The sequence below is a fragment of the Phocoena phocoena genome, chromosome 1 (genome assembly GCF_963924675.1).
Source record: "Phocoena phocoena chromosome 1, mPhoPho1.1, whole genome shotgun sequence".
NCBI classification, from domain to species: domain Eukaryota; kingdom Metazoa; phylum Chordata; class Mammalia; order Artiodactyla; family Phocoenidae; genus Phocoena; species Phocoena phocoena.
In genome coordinates, this window is record NC_089219.1 from 116,156,167 (window position 1) to 116,179,474 (window position 23,308).

Genomic DNA, 23,308 nt, shown 5'->3' on the forward strand with positions numbered 1-23,308 from the left:
CTCAGTTGGCATTCAATAGCTGACCTCAGTAGGCACTCAATAAATGCTTTTTGAATGGATATTGAACGTACATCCATTCATTCAGGAAGAGTACCCTCAGGAAGAATACCCTCCTTTTTTTTTTGCGATAAGCGGGCCTCTCACTGTTGTGGCCTCTCCCATTGCAGAGCACAGGCTCCGGACGCGCAGGCTCAGCGGCCATGGCTCACGGGCCCAGCCGCTCCACGGCACGTGGGATCCTCCCGGACCGGGACATGAACCCGTGTCCCCTGCATCGGCAGGCGGACTCTCAACCACTGCACCACCAGGGAAGCCCTACCCTCCTTTTTTAGGGTTCCGGGATTTTCCAACCTCCCTCTCAGATTCAAAGCAGATGACACACAGAAAGATTTTTCAGACTTTCTTTATTCACCCGTAAAAAAAACCTCACCCACACCACACACACGCGCATGCACGCGTGCGCGCACACACACACACACTCACACACACGGGCAGACCTAAGATCCCTGTTACAGTCCCCAGACTCTAGAGGCTCAGCATATCCCACACCAAGCCCACTGTCAGGGTCCGTGCCTGAGCACCAAGGAGGCGGGGCAGTGTCCCAGGCCGGAGCTAGTTCTTGCTGGGGGCCTTCTTCGCAGGGTCCGCGTGCCTTTCCCCTGCCTCATATTAGGGCATTCACAGCAGAGTGGCCTGTTCAGGGTGGGAGACTGGCTGTCGATAGGCCGGTAGCCGGAACCTAGCAGCATCTCGACGGCGGCGGAAGGCCAGGAATTCCTCCCGAAGGGCAGCACAGCGGGCCTCGGGTCCAGGAGCGTGGGCGGTATTCAGGAGGCAGCCCTCCTCTGGAGTCTTCGCACCTGCAAGAGGGCAGAATAACGAGAGGAAGAAGTCTTAAGGTTCCCCGGGTGAAGTCTTGTGGTTCACCGGCACCGTGAAGCTCCCTAGGGCCTGCCAATGCAGAGAAGCCAAGACAGCAAGAGGAGAGGGCCTGGGGCCCAGGGCCCAGCTGGGAACTGACTAGGTCCTAAGGGTGTGGGTGCAGGACAGCAAGGCCAGGGGTGCCTGCCTTTCTGGAGGGCTCCCACACCTAGCTCTGGCTCAGCTTCAAGTCGGGATCGAGGGCCAGTCAAGCCCAGGTGCAGAGTCTCCAGCAATTCCATGTCCCCTGGGAATTCTGAGTCCCATTCATAGTTCTCATCCACAGATGTGTTCCTCCTGTTAAAAGGGACAGACGTTTGGTATGGGTGGAGCAATGGAGGGTAGCCAGAAAAGCCTGAACCCGGGGACCCCAAGCTGAGGGTGGGCCATGGGTTTCCTCTGAAGATCCCTGGACCTCAGCAAAAGGACCTCAGCTCTCCTGGTCCCAGGGTGCGAATGGAGCAGAGAAGGCAGACGGTATAGGAGAGGGGTTGGGAGAACCTGGATAGGGCAGGGCTGGGCAGGGACTGCCCTCACCTCGTGCTGACCGTCACAACATGCTCCCTTCGGGGCCACCTCTCAGGGCCACTGGCCCAGCTGCTGGTGTCTCCTGGAGCGGGGCTGAGGTAGCTGCCTCCTGCAGAGGGGGCCGTGGAGGGGGGCCGAAGGAAGGAGGCGCTGCCCCGCCCACTGCTCTGGCTTGTGAGGCTGCCCCGAGGCGCAGCAGGCAGAAGGCTTGGCAGCAGCCGCTCCCTCAGTGTCCAGTCAGTCAGTGCTGTGTACGGGGGCTCTGGGGAGGCCCCAACCCCGAGCACGGCCCCAGGAAGCGCTGCCCTGGGGAACTCAGAGCGGGAGTCCAGGGAGTGGAGGAGAGATGAGGTGGGGCGGGGCCGGGTATCCATGTAATCTGGGGGAGGGGCAGGCTCCTCCAAGGGGGGCCAGTCCCCATCTACATTCATCTCCCTGAAGAAGGGCAGGCTCAGGTACTGGAGCAGGGGTCCTGGACCTGGCAGGGAACTGGGTGGCGCTGCTGGAGGGGGCCTCACAGGGCTGATGTCTGCAATGCAGAGGGGCTGGGGCATCCCACTGGGGCTGCTGCTGCCATCATAGGACCTGGCCTGACGCTGTGCTGGGGTCCGAGGCTCAGCCTGCTCAGGGCCTGACTTTTCTTGGGAGGTCCCCACCTTGGGTCCCATCACAAATCGCCCATCTGGTCCCCGGCAAATGGGCTCCAGGGGTAAGGGCCCCCGGCCAGGTGGAGGATCCGGAGGGGGGCTGGGGGGTCCAGCGGGTTCCCCCCAGAGCAGACTCTGGCGCAGGCTGGGGACTGGGGAACCCTGGAGCTTCAGCTTCGCCACGCTGTCAGGACTGCCCGAGCCCGAAGCAGAGCTGGGGAAGGACAGGAGATCAGGGTCTGTGGTAGGGGGCCAGTCCCTCTCCCAGGGACCAGCGTCAGGCCTTGAAAGGTTTGATGCAGAACAGAGCAGAGCTAGGGAGAGCAAGGGAGAAAAGGACCCACATGGTGGAGGGGTGGAGCGGTGGAGGGAAGGCACAGGCAACGCTGGACCAGCCCCCAGGCTGGGGTCTCTGCACTTCCATCCTTACCTCCCTCTCACTTCTGTTCCACCTCTCCTACCCCTCCTACCCCAAGGTGCAGAAAAGGAAGCAGAGAACCCTGGTGCTCACAGAAGGAAGCCGAGGAAGTGGAGGGACTTACTGGGGAGCTGACTTCCCGGCCGGAGAGAAGATAAGAGGTGCATCTGTAAGGACAGGAGAACCAGAGGTGACACAGGCGCCCAATCTCGTCTGCCTGAGAAAAGTGGAGGCCAGTGGGGAAGCAGGACCACGGGTTGTTGGAACACACCTGGCCCACGCAGGAGGGAGGGATTTCTCCTCCAGGTAGGAGGTGCTTATGGAGGGGCGGGGCCCTTCTTTGGCCGGGCCCCAGGTGGCCTACCTTGGCGGAGGCGTTTGCGGTGGCGACGTGCGGCTCTGCGCCGGTTCATAAGGCAAGCGGCCAGGATACTCACGAGGACAGCCACGCCCAGGAAGCAGACCCCGCCCACCACGCCGGCCAGCACGGGCTGGGGCAGGAGGCCCAGCAGCTGTGTGCGCGAGGGGTAGACCTCCAGGCCTGGGCAAAGGGCCACGGGGGAGGGTCGGTGTCCACGACTTAGTGGGCTTCGAGCCCCCCAATCCCCAGGGCTCTGCCCTCCTGCCAGATTCTCACCAGAAGTGGAGACGTTGGCCGTGTTGCTGGGATCACTGACATAGCTACCGGCGAAGGCCACAAGGCGGAACTCGTAGAGAACGTCCTGGGGGTTGGGGTCCAGGAAGCGGGTCAGGGCTCAGCACTGCCCACCCCCAACCCCGTTCGGAAAGACTTTGCAGTTGGAAGGTACGGGTGAAGTGGACAGCCGGAGGTGAGGATAGTCAAATCAGGGTGAGATCAGGTTTGGGGAGTGGAGCAGAGGGCAGGAGGGCTGCTGGGAGAACCCTCCCTGTGCCCACTTCCCACACCTACCTTGATAAGTCCTGGCACCAACAACTGCATTTCACTGCCTGCCACGGCCGGATCCAGCACCTCCCACCCCTGGGAGCTTTGCCGTGCCTCCAGGACGTAGCCATCCAGTCTCTTAGGGACTAGTTCTGGGGGGTCCCAATGCAGGAGTACCCCCCGGGGTGTCCTCACTGCCACCAGACCTCTCGGAGGGGACAGGGGAGGCAGCATCTCTGTTGCGGGAGGACTGGGGGCAGCTGGTGTGGTAGGAAGCCCTGAATGGGACAGATAGACTCGTAAAGATCGGATTTCCAGTGCTCTTCCCCTGCTCCTCTGGCCTTCGACATCCCCTGGTGCCCAGCTGCTCTCCCAGAGCCCCTAAAGACAAGCCTGGATCATCTTCCACAAAGCCCTCTGGCCCCCAAGCTGCCCAGCACCTCCGCCCCCTCCCACCCGGGTCCCTACAGCCCTTGCCTATCCCTGTCTGCTGCTCTGGGTAAGAGGTCTCTCACCTTCAGGAGCAGACAAGACGATCTCGCTGAAGGGCCCACTCCCCAGCTTGTTCTGAGCAAGGACGCTGAACTGGTATTGGGTGTGGGGCTGCAAGCCTGGCACTAGGAGGTGAGCAGCCCCCATGGGCACAGCCAAGGACACCCAGTCGTAGTGGGCTCGGTCAGGACGCTTTGCCCTGGAGGACAGGAGGAAATGGGGGGCACCTCACATGCTAGGAAGAGCAGGAAGGTTGGAGTCCAGAGAGCTGACCTCTCCCCTCCCTTTCACCATCCGGGGTCTCAGGACCTGGGCCATGAATCCCTGAGATTCTCTGGAACTAGGGCAGCAGAGTTAGGGCAGGGCTGCGATAGAGGGCTGGGAGAAAAGACAGAGGGCCAGAGAGAGAATCAGGGTGTTGAGGGAGAGGGATGGCAGGCGCAGGTCACTCACAATGGGGTGTACCAGACGCTGAATCTCTGCAGGTAGCCACCATCAAAGCCAGGCTCCCAGGAGACATTGGCACCCTTGGGCAAAGGCACGACGGACACATTGGTGACAACGTGGGGGCTGGTGCCTGGGTCGGGGGAACAGAGGGATGATGGTCAGGGTGCTGAGGGACAGCAAAGAGCTAGGGGGAGACTAGGGCTTCGGCCCTCCACCCATCATCCCAGGGGCACCCCACCCAAGATCCCCCATCTGGGCCCCCCAAAATGATTTATTCCCATCTCCTTCCCACATGGCTGCCTCCAGCTGGCTCTGCCCCCACTAACCCAGCACGTAGACATTCGTGGAGGTGGCCACTCGGGCCACAGCATTGCTGGCTGTGCACTCCCAGCGCCCGTGGGCCTCCTTGGTCAACGGTCGCAGGATGAGGCTACTGTTGCTATCCACCTGGGCCTGGCCCTGCGGCCCCCGGCCCACCTACAGAACCACTGGTCAGCCCTGAGGACACACGCAGCCACCCCTCACCAAGGGCGCCACTCATCTCTCTGGGCAGCTCCAGTTTCCTCCCCGCCCTGCCTCTGACAGCCCTCTCCTCCCCACCTGCTCCCTCCCACAAAACGGCCAGGAGCACGGAGAGGCAGGGGCGTAGCAGGCGTGAATACAGGAGGAGTGGGGTCAGGAGCCTTACCTTAGCCCAAGAGATAGTAGGCGAAGGGTCTCCTCGGGCAGAGCAGGGGATGAGTAGCTCCCGCCCTACTTCTTGGAAATATTCTTCCTTGGGCCGTTCTAGAAAAGCTGGGGGAGCCTGTAAGCCAGATCTGGCATTGGGAGGGGGCTCTCTCACACTGCTGTCTAAGGGTCGTTACTTCCCCTCTGCGGGGCCCCCGTCATGCTGCGTCTGTCTCCATCTCTCAGTGTCTCTCTAGCTTTCTCTCTGTTCCCCAGCAGGGAAGCTGGAGGGACATTGCTGGAGAGACGAGGGGCTCTCTGGAGATGTACAAACCTCTGCAGAACACCCTTCACCCTGCCCTCTGCTTCCCACTCTCTTCCCTCTAGAGCGGAAGGCAGCCTGGTCCAAGTTAAAGGGTCGGGGCAGGCAGGATATCTTACTGTGTGGAGGTGACCGATGCCCCACCTCCCCAGCACCATCTCTGCAAAAACCTCTGTGATGGCATCTGATAGCTGCTGCCGTGGCCACCGTGGGAAACACAGACTGGGAAGCCCACCCCCCCTCCCCACATGTGTCTGTCCCACCCGCCTCTGTCAGCCCGGTTGTCAGCACTAGGCTCGCATCTTCGGCCACCTGACCCGCTGCCGCTGGCCCCCCCGAGCCTCACCTTGAGCAGCACGCGGGTCACCGGGGAGGGCCCTGCAGTGCCAAGACGGTTGTAGGGGGTGCAGGAGTATTCTCCCAGCACATCCTCATTCCCCAGGGCAATGATCAGAGAACCTTCTGGGCCCTGGGACCAGCCAGGGAACTGGAGGCATGAGGAGATGACAACCAGAGAGAGAAACTCAGCGGAGGCCAGACCAGAGATGGAGAGAGGCAATGCGCGGGAGGGACCCACATGTATGCAGAGGATGCCACAACCCTACCCCTAGGCCAGACCTCTCTGTGAATTCCATCCTTCCTTTCTCTTTCCTACAGAGGGGCCACTACCAATGGGGGTGAAGACTGGGACTGCAGACTCCAGGAGAGCCACTCACGGGGAATCCAGTGTGCACGGCACACCCTGGGGTTGAGCTTGAGAGGTGTGGGTCTCCTGGCCCGCTGTCTTCCCAGCACTCCGAGATTACATTCTGCATCTTCCACCCCAAATCGGTTCTTCTTCCTGGCTTCCCTAGTTCTGTGTTAAAGGCTAACATCCGACTCCTCACTCTGTCTCACGCCCCACGTCTGTCCTCCTGGGAAGGCCTTTTGTCCCATCTATCTTCATGTCCTCCTTTCTAGCTCAGGCCTCGTAACCCCTCACCCACACTCTCATTTCAATAGCCTCTCTACCCCCTCTGTCCGTCCAGTCTCTTCCTCTCCATTCCTGTCACACCGTTGCCCAAGCAACTTGCCTGCCTCTGAATGCCTCTGGACTTTTTTTTTTAAACCTCAGACAAAAATTTACAGAGCACCACTACAGTTGCAGTAGCCCTGGGGAGACTAGGATTAAAAGATGAAATACTAGCCCACAAGGAATTTGTGGTCTTTGCCGACAAACAAAAGATCTCAATCCCCGTGGAATGACGTAATATTAACTTGGCATCCATAGTTCCTCCTTTTGGTCCCAACCAGTCTTTCCAGATTTCTCTGCACCAGTCACGTCCCCATAGGCACTGTAGCTCCCCCCAGCTGGGAGACTCATTATGCCATAAATGCACTATACTGTTCCTGCCTCTGGGCCCTGATTTCTGCATGGAATGTCTCTCTACCCTTCAAGGCCCATCACCAGAGTCCCAGAAGCTGTTGCTGATCTATCCTCAATCAGTCCTAAGAGGAAGGTGCTCGCCGCCTCCTGGCCTTCTAGCAGTGTCTGCGCGCAGCCCCCTCTAGGCATGGGTGTCTCTGCCCAGGCGACAACCTACACAGCATGTTCCCCAGTCACTGAATTGATCTAATGCCGCCCCAGCTGTCCTGACTAGAATACCACCAAGCTAAGCCCTCTATCCCCTGCCCCAAGCCTGTACCTTGTCCAGCTGCAGGGCCTGCCCATCCTTGGTCCAGCTGACAAAGAGCAGTGGGGGATTGGCACGAACTGGGCACCGGATCACCCCCCGCATGCCCATGGGCAGGGGTGTCTCAGGAGGCATGGCAGTCACCTGGGCGGGGTCTGGGGGGAAGCAGTGACAAGTTGTCGGGGAGGAGCTTGGCCTGGCCCAGGGGAGGAGAGCAGTCTGGGGAGGGAGCTGGGGTCAGGCTTACAGAGAACAGTGAGGTAGGCAGAGGCCGAGGGTGGGCGCGGAAGGCCATTGCTGGGTACACAGGTGTAGCGGCCCGCATCATCAGGCTGGGCGGCCTGCAGCCGCAAGCTGCCATCCACCAGGATCCGCACTCGGGGCTGCAGGCGGCTGCAGTATGGCACGTGGGCAGGGGGGTCCAGGTCTTGCCGGACTCAGACTGCCCATCAGTACCCCACACCCACCCCACCCCACGCCTCACCTAATGTGGAAGACATTGGTGCTGTCCTGGAACCAGCTGTAGGTGAGGTTAGCGGGGTACGCCTCAGCCTGGCAGGCCAGGGAAACATCCTGGGAGGCATTGACCGTGCTGTTCTTGGGGGGCACCACGATCACTGGGGGTCCTGTCGGGGGGAGCACACGGGGAAGGGGAGGCCTCAGCCCAGTCTTCCAGGAACCCTAAGGGTCACTTCTACAGTTCTTCCCAGGTCCGCTCTCTGGAATACAGGGCTGGTTGCTACAAAGCCTTGGGAATGGAAACAGGTCCTAACCCTTTTATTTAACACAAGTTCTTCTTCTGCCCTGGCTAGCTCCCCTTCCCATCACCTCCATTCACCTAGTTTCCGGTGTGTGTGTGTGTGTGTGTGTGTGTGTGTGTGTGTGTGTGTGTTGGGGAGGGGGAATCAGTTTTACCCCTCTGATCACCCTTTACACCTTTACACCCACTACCCTTTCCATCCTTCATCTGTCACATCTGGAATCACCTCTACGTCTCCTACCTTAATCCGGGTACCCAGTACCTTACCCCAAGATGCTGCAGCAATCCCTGACTCCAGGCTCCGCCATCACTGCCACTCTGATGGCCATTCATGCAGAAATGTCCCCCCCACCTTTGGCCACAGAACACTTCTACTCAAGAACCCACAACAGCTCCTGGCTCCTAGCACATTAAGCTCAAACTTCTTGGCCCAGCCCTGTGGGCCCTTGTAACCCCTGCCTGGCCAACTGTCTCTTCATATGTCAAGTCTTTGTGAACACTTTCAGGTCAGTATGGACAGCTCACTGTGCCTATGCCAGACTCACTCCCATCTCCATGCCTCTGCTCTCTGGACCCACAGTCTAGAATGCTCTTCCCTGAGAGCCTGGCCAGGCCACAGAGCCCCTGCCAAACCGTCTCTAGCGTCTGCAGCTGCACTGCTGTTTCCCTTCTCTGGGCTCCTATAATAAGTGGTCAGTAATAAGTGGTAACGATACGAGTTGGTGTATAGAGCACTTACAGGCATGCCGGGCATAGCTGAGCACCTTACCTGCCCTATTCTCATTTAATCCTCCCAAGAGCCTTTTGTGGTAGAAATTATTGTCTCCACTTCATAGGTGAAGACATGAAGGCTCAGAGGCAGAGAGACTGGGAGGTGACTTGCCCGAGATCAGCGGGGAAGGCAAATTCATACTCAGGCCTTCTCAACACCAGACTCAACACCACTGCCCAGCACTGCCTCTCCCCCAGTACCCAGGAGAGAGGCACTTCACCACTGCGTCTTATTTCCCCCTGTGGATAAGAGGCTCCACGAAGGCGGAGTCTACTTCTCAGCTTGCTTTCTAAGGGGAAGGGCTTGGCCAGGAATTACTATGATCATTGCGCTCGTCTGAACCTAATTCTTGTAACAATCCTGCAAGGAACATAGGAACCTCTTTGTATAGATGAGGAAACTGGAGGTCAAGGGGGTTCCATGGCTCATGGTCTAACACCAGCACCCACGCCCTTTTCACTATACCACATCGCTGGCTCTAAATATCTATCTCCATTCACTGATCCTTTTACAGGCAAGATGCTGGTTTTAGAGGAAGAGCCTGTATTGGGAGCTCCCTCCCTCTCCATGGGCCCCTGCCCTCAGGCACAAGCCTCCCCCCGCCTCCGCTGCTGGCTGTGTGCACCTCCAGCCACAGGTCAGTCCTCTCACGTGTGTGTCCTGTTTCCCGGCCCTCCCCCGAGACAGCACCTAGCACCAGCAGCTGGGTGGCGTGGATGGCGCTGCCCTCAGTGCTGGAGGCTTGGCAGGTGTAGACCCCGGAGCTGCCTCGCTCCACCCTCCGGATCCTCAGCGTCCCGTTCTGCACCTAGAGTCAGAGTGGGTGAGGAAGGACCCTTGTGTCTCCCCCGCCCACGGCGGGCCTCAGACCCCGCACTTCCGAGGCTGGCCAGCAGAGGGAGGCAGCGTGCTGGGCTCAGGGAAGCCAATGCCAAGCCCCTCCTCCGGCCCGTCTCCCAACCTCCTGGCCTCCAGCCCCGCTCCCAGGCCACTACCTGCCTCACACTCTATCTGGCCCACACTGTCCAGCCCTGGGACTCACCTGCACCTGACTCTGGCCCTGGCCGAGGTCCTGTCCTAGGAGCTTCCAAGTCACACGAGGTTGGGGGCTGCCGCGGGCCGCGCAACGCAGGATCACAGGCTCCCGTTCCCGCACTTCCAGCACCTGGGGAGGCGTCTCCAGGAATTGAGGGGGCGCTGCAAGGAGAGAGGCGTCAGGGATTGCCAGAGGGGCCATCAGCCCAAAGAGCAGCGTCCGGGGACCAGAGAGGCAGATCAGGGCCTCAGCCTTCAGCCCATCAGCCCACCAGCTTCATAGGAATTCCCAACCCAGGGCCACCCTGTCTTCTGCACCAGGACCCAGTAAGGACGCACAAGCCCGTTCCCCCACTGGCCTGCAGAGTTGGTTAGGGAGCTGACCACCAGGCTGGGTGTTCAGAGCTGGGAGAGAGCTAGGTGCCCTCTAGAAAAGCACTGTCCTGGGAGTCAGGAGACCTGAGTTCTAGACTACTCTGCCACTAATCAGTGGTATGACCCAGTCTCCCCATGCCCCATCCGGGAAATGGGAAGAACTATGACCTCCTTGCTTCTTCGGGTTGAGACAGAATTCATGAGGTACTGGGTTAAAAGGTGTTTTGAAAAAACAAAATGTTGTATATATGTGAGTGATGTTTCACTCAGGGTTCAATAACCCCTTATCCCCTCCTACCCATTACCCTCTCTTGGCCAGGGAGGCGGGAGCAGGGAAGAGAGAGGAAGAGGAAGTTCCTAACAAAGAGTCCAGAAGGCTGATTGGATTTAGGTTTGAGGAACTGAAAGGGCAGGAGTGGGGGTGGCAGGGGTAAGATGCAAACAGGGAGCCAGCAAACAAGAGGTGTCAGCAAGGGTGGGGCATCGGGACTGCCCTCCTCCCCTCCCCTCTCCTTCCCCTCCCCACCCCCCTCCTTCCCCTCCCCACCCCCTCCCTCCCCTCGCCCCTCCCTTCCCTCCCCTCCCCCTCCTTCCCCCTTCCTCTCCCCTCCCTCCCCCTTCCTCTCCCCTCCCTCCTCCACAGCCTGCCTGCTCCCAGCCTCATACAATTGACAGTGAGGTGCACCCAGGAGCCGTTAGCAGAGTCGTCCTCGGGTCTGTGCTGGTCCAGGAAGAGCACACGGCACTCGTACCAGCCCTGGTCCTCAGCCCGCAGCCCCTCGATCTGGAGAGATGCCCCCTTCTGAAGCCGGACACGCCCTGGGGGAGGAGCCCTGGATCAAGGGTGCAGAAGGGACCCCATGGGAGCCCCAGGCCCCTGGTCACACTGGTCATTCTCAGACGTCAAGAACAGGCTCAGTGTCTCCCAGTTACCCTGACAGAGTGGGGTCCAGAGAGGCACAGATGGGGTTGGGGTCACGGAGGGCAGATCTCTCCCTTCAGCCCCTCTGATGGCTCCTGCCTTTCAGCAGCTGGGACCCAGCTTAGACAGAGAGAAACCAGAGCAGCAGCAGATGGACACGGAACTACGCCCAGCTTCCAGGACTGTCGGGTGAAGGGGCTTGAAGAGCCGACACTCAGTCTCCTCTGGATTCGTACAGAATCTGCCCATCCCTGAGCTCCTTTTGTAAGGGGGGGTCCCGGGAGTACTCCTGCCGGAGGACTCGGGGCCCAGAAACCACAGCTGGGTTTGGGATCCACACCTCGCCTACCAAAGCCCCTAATCCGCCAGGGCTATTATCAGCGGCCTAAGCGCCTTAGGGTGGCCAGAGTCCAAACCAGCCAGGCAGCAAGGTCAGCAGCCTCCTCACCCCGTCCCCTCACGCTCCAGGGCATCCAAGCCCCGGCTGGCAGACTACATAGAGCTCCACAAATCACCCAGCCCCAGCGCAAGCGGACGGCGCCCTCCCACCCTGGCGGAGCCCTGCGCCCCAGACAGCTTCGTGGGTCCCTGGCAGTGCAGCCTGGAAAGCAAGGCACACGCTTGGGAGCCAGAGACCTAGCCTCCAGCTCTGCCATTTACTTCTTTGGCCAGATCACTTAACTTCTCTCTCAACATCAGCTTCTTCATCTATAAAATGAGAGAGAAAAAAATCCAGGTAGGTGGATGGAAGGCAGGCAGCATGTGCCTGACATCGGCGGGTGCTTAAATAAAAGTGGTTGAACAAAGGAAGGAGCTCATGATCTGAAATCAGCAGCCTGCATTCAACCTTGGCACCATCCCTCACCTGACGACACACCCTCTCCGTCTTCTCCCCTGTATTAGTGAACAATGCCGTCACGCACGTCACCCTACCAGAAACCTGGTGTCACCTAGATTGCTCTCTCCATTAACCCCACATCTGCTTGTTCAGTAAGCCTTTCAGTTCTACCTCCTGGATGCTGTTTCCCTCTCTGCCACCTTCTCTTTAGTTTAGTCCCATAGCATCTCTCTCCTGGGTGACACCAACAGTCCACCAAGAGGTCCCGCTGCCTCCAGCCTCCCGCCCTCCACATTCATCAGCTACCCACCCCGCCTTGACCTTTGATAGGGACAGCTGACATTTTCTAATTCTTGTGGGTTATGCCAAACAAAAGCAACCAGACTGTGCCCCTACTTAGCCCGTTCTAAGACTGGGCAGTCTGAAGCTGCTCACACACTTGCCCCCTCCGATCTGCTTGCATTCTACCTCTAGGGTTCACCTTTCTGAAATAGAATCAAAACCCATGGGGGCCCTGAAGTCATCAAGGAAAAAAGAGGAGACGATCAGGCTGGGGCCGGCGCTGTGCTCATAGGCAAGGGACTGTTTTCTTCCAAGAATGAGGTCCAAGGGTGCAGATTCTCTAGAAGGGGTGGAGCTGCTTAAAGGGCTAGGTGTTTAAATCCCCACCTAGAAGATAAGCCTGAGTCGTGCAGGTAAATATTGAATATGATCACACCCTTCCTCCCACCAGTGGGATTCCTCAGTAACCCTAAACTGCCTGGCCGTGGGACCCCCCGTAGACCCCACTGCGACCTCTTCTTTTTTTCTTTGTTTTGGCTGCGCCACGTGGCTTGCTCCCCAACCAGGGACTGAACCCCGGCCATGGCAGTGAAAGCCCGCAATCCTAACCACTAGGCCACCGGGGAACTCCCTGCGACCTCTACTACGTCCCATGTGATGGCAACGTTTCATTACGGTGATCTTCGGTCGCTACAAAGAAGGAAGAAGAGGGAAGGGAAATAGAGTTTGGGATATGGGCCACGTAATATCAGGCATTGTCACCATACTTAATCCTTCCAAGAATTCCATTCTAGAAGAAGGAATTGATGTTAAGCTTCTTTCCGATAAGCTACTCAGTGATACAGCCAGGCCTCCTTTCTCATGATACAGCATGCTCTCCATTGCGTACCAGTATGAGGATCAAGTGACGCTCAGGGCACTTATCACTGAGCATAGTCAGTATATTCTCACTCTGGGGATGTCGGTAGCCAACGGGTAACAGCTCCAAATGTCTGCTGATCGGAACATCTAATAAAGCATAGAGTATGTCCTAACTTTTCTGTGAGGTATGAATAGCGAGACCTGTAGAGTCACAGAAGAACAGGAAGCTGGCCAGGGGCAGGCCGTCCTGTATCCTCCTGAGTCCTGGGCCCCCCTCCACCTGCAGAGCCAGAGCCTGAGTGTCTCTGGACCTCCCCACGTGCAGGGGAGTATAGAGGAAGGAGGCACAGTCCCCATTCTTGCAAGCTCTAGGAAGGCAGGGAATCCACACTCATGACATGTGCACGTTCATATACACACAGAAGCTTAAAAAATATTCCAAGAGGCTAAGAAGCAAGAGGAGTATGGAAGGCTTCGAGGAAGAGGTGACTCTGCAGAGGGTATGTAAGGCTAAAGGTAGTGAGGGGAGATGATTAGAGGGAGCCAGGTTGTTCTAAATGGAGGATAAGATAACTGATTTGTATCAAATGACTCAGGACACAGAGAAAATTCACGTCCCTTCTGCCACGTGGGGTATCTTGAAACTCCCAAGAAATATAGCACAGAAGTCGAAGACCAAAAGCTGGTCCCATGAATTAGAAGAGCTGATCTAAGATCCACCCCAGGAAAGCTAGTGTAGAGGAAGTGGACCCTCTTTCCTCTACACGCCTAGTCACGGTTTCACACCATGCAGGCACTCTGTACAGGCTCTGTGCTGGGTTCTTTACGTACAGCAGCTAACTTCATCCTAGGATTTAGTCCTGGCTTGTTTTATACTGCTTTTTACTACTTTTGCACTCGTCTGTAAATCCAGTCTCCTCTGCTAGATGGATTCTAGGGTCCTCAAAGATTGGAAGCCTTCTCTTCAGTGTAATCCCTGAAGCTCCAGTCTCTCTCATGGTCCCTCCCACATTCTAGGCCACGGGCCTCACACACACAGTCCCAGGCCATCTCCCCTTCGCTTGCCCAGAGGGTTTATGACAGGACAGCATTGTCCTTCGCAACCTTCACCTCCCGTTGCCTAGCAACTGCAGTTCAGAGTCCCCTACACAAAGGCTGAGAGGCCCCTTCCACACTGGGAGGCAGTAAAAGGGTTAATGGGTGCAGGGGCCTCTCCCCAGGGCCCTGACTCCCCAGACTAGCCCTGCCTGACCAGGAACTCCAGAGTTGGGGCAGGGGTGGGCATGAAGGGCAGGGGTAGGAAGAAAGACTTGCAGCTGAAAGGAACACCCAGAGACAGAAAGAAAACCCACAGGTAGCAAAGCTGCTACCGTCCAGTGGTTTGTCTGCCTGAGGGACCTCAAGACAGGACAGAGGGCAGGGGGTAGGGGGGAGAAGAGTTGCACATCTCCCTGGGGGAAGCCCAGGAAAAGCCCTTCTCTCCTCTGTCCTCCACCTCCCCCTGCCCTGCCATCAGTCGGGCAATGTTCTGCATCTGTGGAGCCTCAGCCTGGCAGCCCAGCTCCTCCCAGCCCGGCGGGCAGAGGCAGGGAGGGCTGGTGGGCACAGCCGTTGTCTCTCCACTTGTCCTAATTGGGGCCCCGCTTTCATCAGTTCTCCGGGGGCTTGTGCAGACACATACGCTCCCACCAGGCTGTTTGCCAACAACTGACCCCAGTTTGAAAATAAACTCTTCCCTCCTGCAGCACCTGCCTGAGCCTCCTCCCCTCTCTGCTCAGCCTGCCCCGCGGTGACAGCTCAGCCAATCCTGTGGCTTCTCCCAGGATTCAAACTGAAGAGGGAAAAGGGAGGGGGTCCCCCGGCCCCCATCGACGTCCTCCCAGGTGGCCTTTCCTGGGCTTCCCCTCTGAAGAGGAGGCAGCCAGACTCTCTCCCCAGCAGCCCCAGCCCCAGCCCTAGGCTCTCCCACACACTGTCCTTGGAGACCTACACTAAACCGCTCAGATTAAGGCTCCATCGGGGATTAGGGGGAAGCTGAGCCTTTCGAGGGAGCCAGCTGGGGCACAGGAGAAGGCCCCTAGGGAGGCCTATCCACTATTTTAAATCCATACAGAAACCAGCTGAAGCAGGAGCCCAGCCCAGCTCCATCCATCTGCTGATCTTTAGGGGAGCCTGGTCCATCCCCAGCCCACCCCGTCCGTGCACGAACTCTGCTGTACCCAGAATCGGAAGCAGTGGAGAAGCAGCCAGGTCGTAGACCCACCCACCCTGCTGTCCCATCAGCCCACTCCCTAGAAGCCTAGAACACCCAACTAGCATTTAAGAAAGTAGGGGAGGAGGAGGGCAGGGCAGTGAGAAGATAGCAGAGCCAGGGACCAGGAGAGGGCCAAGTAGGGAGAATAGCGAGGATGAGGATGGTCTGGGAGGTTTCATGAGCTCTAGAAAGAGCGATTAGAGAAGTAGGATGGACACTTGGAATAGGGCTGCGGGATCTCCTTTGGAACAGACCATGTGGAGTTTTAAAGAGACCACATGCGTGTCTGTGTGTGTGTGTGTGTGTGTGTGTGTGTGTGTGTGTGTGTGTAAATGAATGAATCCTTCAATGAATGAACACGGCTTGGGAGCAGAGCCACGCTTGTTAAGCAGAGTTCAGGCAGTGGAGCTGGAGATGAGTTTGGGACAGGGACAGAGCTGTTAAGAAGAGGACTTGTTCCCACTCTACCCAGTCCACCTTTGTTGGTGACACCTCCCGACCTCCCACCTGAGGATAAGCCTTACCCACGTAAGCAGGGTCGATGCGGGGAGAGTAGAGGCCGAACTGAATGAAGATGGGAAGCAGGAATCCAAAGCGCAGCCACTCGATGACGTGCAGAGGGGGCCGGCCAGCCGGGGACAGCAGGTCACAGCCCAGCACCGCACTCTCCCCGGCCCGGCCCACCACCGACACCACCTCAGGCTTCCCTCGACCTGCAGGGCACGTGGCATGAGGACACAGCAGAGGGCCAGAATCAGGGCTGGGAGGGGAGATATCCTCTCTATCTTTGTGGGCTCCCCAGGCCTTTGTGAAGTAGTTGAGGAAATCCTCGACTTCTGCAGAGCCAGTGTTGTTCCTCTCCTCCGCTGACCTGCACACAGAGAACCCCAGGGGACCACCACCCACCCCAAGGCCAACAAGGAGTTCCGGAGCCCAGGAAGTCCAGCTCACCGTCAGCCCCCTGGCTGATGATCAGGCTGAGGATGGCCAGACTGAGGCACCAAACCATAGCCCAGCTGCCTGCTCGCCCGGCCCCTCCTATCCACAGGGGCCCAGACGGAGGGGCCCAGGGACCTGCACAGCCCAGCAAGCCCTGTCAATCCTTCTGATTGGGTAACGGGGGTCAGCTCTCACTCCTCTGGACAGTTAGGGCTTGGCTCATGTAACACCTGACGAAGCCGTCCTCTGAAGCACCGCCAGATCTAGATGCAAAATGCAAGGCAACATGCAGAGTGGGCCAATGTTGGAAACCAGAAGAAACCCCGAGTCAGAGAAAAGCTGGAGGTGAGCAAAGGCAGAAGAAGGCGAGAGGAGAGCAGATGAGTGGGGGAAGGGCTGGGGTGAGGGAGTGCCGGGTGGGGAGACCAGACAGATGAGGACATGTGGGGAGCAGAAGAGCTGGAAAGATCTTAGAAAAAGCAGAGGAATTCTGGGGATACCCAGGTTACTAAGGCTCTTGGAAAGCTGAGCCAGGAGGGAAATTGGGTTCCTATACACTTGGAAAAGGACTTCTCAGGAAAGTATGGGAGATGAAGAGCCCCCATAGCCCCGCCTCTTCTCCCTCTTCTTTCCTTAGTCCTGATGCTAATAACAAGGTAGCGGATGGCAAGGTAGAACCAGTATTATCGCCTCCACCCCCCGGTGACAAATAAGGACCTTGGGTATCTCAGAGCCTTGCTCAGGCATACAGAGCCAGTTAAGGGCAAAGCCTGGATGAAAGCTGAGAGAAAGTGACCCCCAGAGCACAAATCCTTGCCTCATTTCTCCAGCCTCTGTGAACCCTGCAAGCTGGAGGCCCTGTACCTCTTTCTCCATCAGCCTCCCAATACTGCTTTAGCCGTGAATGAGTCAGACACTTGGGAGAGGAAGATTGCCTCCCCATCTGCTGGTATGGGGGGCCCAGGCAGCATCCTCCAGGTCTGGGCAGGTCCTGGGGCTGGTGGCTGGCGCCACCTCCTCTTCTTGATGCTGCCAGGCAGCCCTCCCTCTGCCAGACACCATGACCCAAGTGCCTTAACCCAATTCCTCCCACTTACTCTCCCTCCAATATCTTCGTGGCCTAAGGTTTGCTAGGCTCCCCTTTCACTAACCCCAGGGGCATGGTCCATGAGAAGCTAAAAAGTCAAGCAGTCCCTAGGGTGTACAAAGTGAGCCCTGGAGCATGGAGGGGAGGAACTCTTGATAGCCCCAGCCCCTGAGCATCTAAGGAAGTCACAGGCTGGGGTGGTGGTGGTGATGGTGGTGGGGGATGCTGCCTTGGGCCTGGAAGATCCAAGTGGACTCTGCTCTGCGGGCCTCCACCCCACTCTTGGCCTCACAGTTAGGAATGGGCTATAAAACATCCCTGCCTGGACTGAATGGCCCTGCACGTCTAACTCCTGATAACTCACCAGCAAGCATCCATCCCCCTTGCTTCCCACTGTCCCCAGCCACCTCATGGACATATCTTTTTCCAAATGCATAGGAACCCCCAGTTCCCTCCTGGCTCAGTTTTCTGAAAACCTCAGTATCCAGGTTTGCCCAGAACTCCTCTGTTTTTCCTAAGATCCTTCCAACTCTTCTGTCGGCCACTACGTCCTCACCTAATAATCTCCCCACCCAGTACTCTCTCATTCCCCCATCCCAGTTATCCCCACTTCTCACAACTCTCACACCCCAAATTCCTATTTTTCGCACCTGATCTCCAATTGCACCAGGTCATCTCCGCTTCAAGGCACTCCCTGTCTCCTCCCGAATCGCCACTCACCCACTTCTATCTTCTCTTCCCTGGAATTTCCCTCCCTCGAATTCGCTCGCCTCAGCCCACAGTACACTTCTGGTACCCCGCCCCCAATTCCCTTCTCCCTCGCCTTCTCCGGACCCCTGGAACTTCTCCCTGCTTTTGGAACCCACCAACCCCACCCCACCCCACCCCGGCACACTCATTACCTCTAGAACTCCTCCACTTCTCCAGGAGCACCCACCCATCCACCCACCCAGAATTCCACTTCACTCCCCAGAACTCCCCTAGTTCTGCTCCCCAAAGAATTCCACTTCTCTCCACAAGTCCCCCGCTTTTTCCTGCCCCCCATAACTCCCGCACTGTTCTCCATCCCCCCGCCGGCACCCCGTTCCATTGCCCCCAGGGCGCTCCCGCCCTCACCTGCTCCGCACCGCTCCGCTCCACTCGTCCAGCTACACAATAGGGGGCGGACCCGCCTCCCAGCCTCGGATGCCCAGAGCGCCGCCCGTCGCCCTGGAGACCGCCAATCCCCCTCCCGCGGCGGCCAATTGGAGCGAGCAGAAGGCGAGGCAAGGCGGGCGCGACCCCCGAGCGGCCTGGGAGTTGTAGTTTCGAGAGAGCACGACTGGGTGGCACGTGGGCCCGGGTCGCCCCCTGGTGGAGCTCGATACAACGAAGGGTGAAAAGGCCGGTTGGCCGCTTCCCGCCGCAAGCTTGAGGGGCTACGCCGGTCAGGTCCCGGACTCCCGGGGTCGCAGGAGCCGGCCCTCAGCCGGCTCCTTGCACACCTCCCTTCCTGTGTAAGCCACCTTGGACCCTCTCCCCTCCCCTAACGGGCTTAACCGCAGAAGTGGCAGCTAGGGTTGAAATCTGAGCCTGGGGGCAGGAGCACCAAGCGGGGAGCAGGACTCCCCGCCCTCCTCCCAGGGGATCCACCCAGCTCCTCTGATCTCCTCCCCCATCCCCATTCCCACCTCCACACATTTCTTCTCTGGCTGGACTGGAAATACCTGTCTGCACTGGCGAGCTCCCAAATCTTGCCCAGGCGCCGCCCACAGTGTGCAGAGGGGAAGGCGGCGCTCCCAGCCTGAGGTTTGCCAAGTTAGCTACCAGCACCAGCCACCCAGAGAAACGGGCCCAGAGGGGAGAGACATCCTGGCACGGGAGACTGAGAGAGGAGGAATGAAATAAGTGATCATTTACTGCACCCCTACAGGGAGCCAGATCCTGGACTACATGCTTCATGACTCTTATGAAACCTGTACAGAAACCCTCAGAAGTAGGTACGGCTCCGTTTGACTAATAAGAAAGCTGAGGCTCCACGAGGTGTAGTCACCTGCCCAAGACTTCCTGTCTAGCACAGGGCAGAACTGGAATCAGACCCAGCTGGGGCTCCATCACACCCACCCCCTTGGAAACTTCAACAGCAGGCAAAAATACATCTTGCATGTCTGCCCCATAGAGCTTTCTACCTCCTCACCTTGGTGCCGCCTTGGGGATGCAGGGTCATGACACCTTCCCCGCCAGGCTTAAGCAGTCTTAAGTCTGGCCGGGTGCTGCCCTGGAAGCCTTCCCTAAAAGCAGCACTCTGATACCATCCCGGGCTGAAGTCCTGCCACTCCGAGTGCGCCATTCCCAATCATGGCCTCAACACCAGGAGGGACCCAACAGGATAGGTCTAACCACGGCTCACACTGAACTGGGAGGGACATTGGTGAGCGGTCCTGAAGAGATATCTTAGTTCTCTGCCCAGAAATTGACCTTGAGAAGCCTGGGTGAAAACCAGGAATACTAACCGCCAGACCACCAGGGGCTAGGGGCTAGAGACAAAGTTCCCTGGCTCTTACCTCCATTGAAAGTAAGAATGTTTCAAGGAGGCAAAAACTGTAAAAACAGGTACAAAGTTTTTTTGTTTTCTTTTTTTGCGGTGCGCGGGCCTCTCACTGTTGTGGCCTCTCCCATTGCGGAGCACAGGCTCCGGACGCGCAGGCTCAGCGGCCATGGCTCACGGGCCCAGCTGCTCCACAGCATGTGGGATCTTCCCGGACCGGGTCACGAACCTGCGTCCCCTGCATCGGCAGGCGGACTCTCAACCGCTACGCCACCAGGGAAGCCCGGTACAAAGTTTATTATTAGAGATGCAGCACAAGTGGGAGAGCACACAGAAAAACAGTTTATTTAAGACTGAAGCAAGGTAGAAATATACACCTGGAGAGAAAGGGTATGGGCATTCTCTCTAATGAGGAGGAGAGCAGTGAAGAGATGATTTAAATCACTTATACAGGACAGTCCTTCTGTGTCTTTGTTCACCTTTGGCCTATTATCGCGTTTCTTTTTGCACACCTGACCAGTCCTAGGACCCTCCCCAACATGTGTGCACAACTTTTTGCTAAGATGGATCCCACCACAGAGGCCTGTGTGTGCACATCCACACTTATTATGGGGTGGTTCCCCCTCCATTTTTGACCTCCAAGGAACCTTCCTGCGCATGTGCAGACAGGGAGGTTTCCCTTGACCTCAGGAGTGGGACCCTTATCTCTTTACTTAAGCAGAGCTCAGCTTCCGCCACTAACTTTGTCCTTGGAGTGTCTGGGTGAGAACAAAGCTTTGGTTTTACTCCTCACGACAAACACCAGCTGTCCAGCCCAAGTGCCCATCTGTCTCCTACCTCAAGACCAGTATCCCTGCCACATCCTCCCTTCCAGGTGGTCATCCAGCCCCATACATTCTGGGCCAGGAAGCTCACCACCCCTTATAGTGACTCATTCCATCTTCAGGGACTTTTTTTTTTTTTGGCTGCACTGGGTCTTCGTTGCTGCGCAGGCTTTCTCTAGTTGCGGCGAGCAGGGGCTACTCTTCAGTGCGGTGCACGGGCTTCTCATTGCGGTGTCTTCTCTTGTTGCGGAGCACGGGCTCTAGGCACGCAGGCTTCAGTAGTTGTGGCTCGCAGGCTCAGTATTTGTGGCGCACGGGCTTAGTTGCTTCGCAGCATGTGGGATCTTCCCAGACCAGGGCTCGAACCCATGTCCCCTGCATTGGCAGGTGGATTCTTAACCACTGCACCACCAGGGAAGCCCCATCTTCAGGGACTTTGACTGCTGGAAAGTTCTTCCAGGTGTAAACATCCGGGTGCTTTTTGCCACAGCCTGAGAAGAAAATGGGGGGATGGGAAGTGACGGAGGAGGCAGGAGCAGTGGCCTGATCTCTCCCACAATCCCTCCAGCAAATTTTCCCAAAGTGGCTGCTTCCAATGTTACAATGTAACAGATTGACCTAACAGTGCTGAGACTCTAATGAAAACATGTCAGCGGACACAGCATGAAAGCAAGGCCAGGCAGAATGTCTAGGAAACATGGTCGAAGAGCGCAACCTCTTTTACATCTTGGCCCCTCACCAACTAGTGGGAAAGATCTCCCTTCCCCATGTTAGAATCAGCTCCATCTCTGGTTCAAAGGTTTCATTTCTGCTGTCTCCAGTGTTTTCTTGAAGATAAGTTAAACTCTTTTGGACATTAAAATAACTTTTTGTAAAATTGGGATTTAAAATGATTTTCAATTTCTTAAAGTTTATGATATGGTCATTTTTTTTCTGGAAGTTTATTTTGTGTTTTATTATCACTGTCATTTTGCTCTGATTCAGATGTATCTTGTTGGCTTTTTGGTAAGAAAAGGAACCTAACCCTATCTTGTTCCCTCACCATGCCAGGAATGAAAGTCGGTAAAATTAGTCCCTGAGGCTCAAAACTAAAGATTTTCCTCTAGGTTGTCCTGGATCCGTAATCATCACCCTCTGGGATAGTATATTCAATCTGCTAGGATTCTACCTAGCATCATTCTACCAAAGCTTCAGCCAGCCCACGTATTTTCAACTTGTTGACAAGAAGACCAGACAACGTTGTCAATTACAGGGACTTTGCTGACCACATGCTATGAACACTGGTCCTGTCACCTGATCAGAAAAGAGGTATCGTTCCTCATCCATTGTCCTTTGGCTGTTGGCGTGCCTATCTGCTGACCCAACGAGACTCTAGCACCATGAGTGTGTGGAGTTGGTCTTGTTCATCCTTGAATTCCTCCCCAGCCCTTAGCCAATGAGAGGGGCCCTGCCTACCTCTCCAGACTCATTTATCACTTACCCCTTCATCACAGGGCAGCAGCATGTGACCTCATAGTCCCTAGAATTCATGGTGCTTGTTCACTTATCAGTGGCTTCCCACTTATCTTCCGTCTAGCTAGAATGTCCTTCTCTCCCTTCCCTGAACTCACTGCTAATCACAGGTCAAAATTCTGTTTACCTCTTCCCTCCAGGACACCATCAATGACTCCTGCCACCACTCCCTCAACTTCACCCATAGCCCTTGCCACAGCTCGTTGTAATTATAGCTTACACGCCCCACAAAGAGTTCCTTGAGGGCAGACAGTGTCTTTTCCGCCTCTCCACGGCTAGCCCAATGCCTGGCACTTCAGTGCTCAAATATTATCCTCCTCCCCTCAGTTTGCTTTTCACCTATTTCAAAACAGCAAACTTTGCAAAAGGCAAAGTGCTGTTAGGTGATTATTATCCTGGATTCCTGCAGAGGAAGAGGCCTGGGTCTCTCTGAGCTTATATTCCACCTTCTTGAGGGTCTGAGCCTTCCTCTTCCAGGTGCTCTGGACGGGTTGAGGACCTCAGCCTTTCTCTGTTCAGAGACTGGGTGTGAGGAGGTATTTTGCCAAATTCCAGGGAGGGCCCTGGGCCAGCCATACAGTGACATTCATTCCCTTATTGACTTCCTGTGCCAGACTCTGAAATATACAAGAAAAGACCTGCCCCCGTGTGTGCAAGATGGCTGTTGGCCTTTTCCACTCAGTCTCCAGAAAGGTATTAAAGGAATGAGAGGAGTTGGGTGCTGCAGACTTGGTCCTAGGACTTCGTGCCTTTTTGGAGGTGGGTCTCCTCAGCCCAAAGGGAGGCACAGAGAACCAGCCTCAGGCCAGGGACTGCCTTCCAGCAGGACAAGGACTCAGGCCTTCAGGGAGTAGAGTGGATGGGTTGCTATTCTTAGGAGCTCTTTGGGGACCGGTTTCCCAACCTCATCACGTCCTTCCCAAACCCTACAGGGTTCTATCTCCTGCCCAAAAACCTAGACAGGAAGCCCCTGCTTACCTCCTGGCCCTGCTTCCTTTCCAGCCCTGGAGACCCTGACTCTTGGTTTCCACCATACCCCTGGCTGGAGCGTCCCAGTGGAGCCCCCCTCCTGGAGTGTCCCAGTGCCTGGTCCATGTGTCCTGTTTTCCCTAAAGCCATCCTTGGTCCCCGTGGTTCCCCAGTGCGTCCCACTGCCCCTTCACAGCCTCAGTGTTCCTTTTCTTGGGAAACGCTTTGGAGGTCAGCATCCTTCTCCTCACTGAGAGGGGAAAGCCAGATGCAGAGAGATGTCCGGCATGGCTTCTGCCACATGGCTCTGTCTCTACCCCTCAGACCCTC

At 56.9% G+C, this 23,308-nt stretch overlaps 1 protein-coding gene across 2 annotated transcripts; it reads right to left on the reverse strand.

Annotated features, from left to right (window-relative positions):
- Positions 1-385: 385 nt before the first annotated feature.
- Positions 386-16,324, reverse strand: IGSF9 (immunoglobulin superfamily member 9). 2 transcript variants are annotated; one of them, XM_065879027.1, is made up of 20 exons: positions 16,072-16,324; positions 15,645-15,833; positions 10,630-10,782; positions 9,596-9,750; positions 9,244-9,361; positions 7,506-7,647; positions 7,269-7,414; positions 7,034-7,176; positions 5,695-5,835; positions 5,046-5,162; positions 4,684-4,834; positions 4,364-4,487; positions 3,934-4,109; positions 3,446-3,696; positions 3,152-3,236; positions 2,879-3,055; positions 2,639-2,681; positions 1,459-2,310; positions 1,091-1,218; positions 386-860 (listed from the first exon to the last, which is right to left on the reverse strand). In XM_065879027.1, exons 1-20 carry the CDS (start codon positions 16,127-16,129, stop codon positions 679-681), a joined length of 3,531 nt encoding a protein of 1,176 aa, XP_065735099.1. In that variant the 5' UTR covers positions 16,130-16,324; the 3' UTR covers positions 386-678. The 2 variants fall into 2 exon arrangements, with proteins under 2 accessions (XP_065735099.1, XP_065735108.1); XM_065879036.1 differs by having other exon boundaries at positions 679-860; positions 7,034-7,121; positions 7,262-7,414; positions 16,072-16,129.
- Between the last annotated feature and the right edge of the window lie 6,984 nt (positions 16,325-23,308).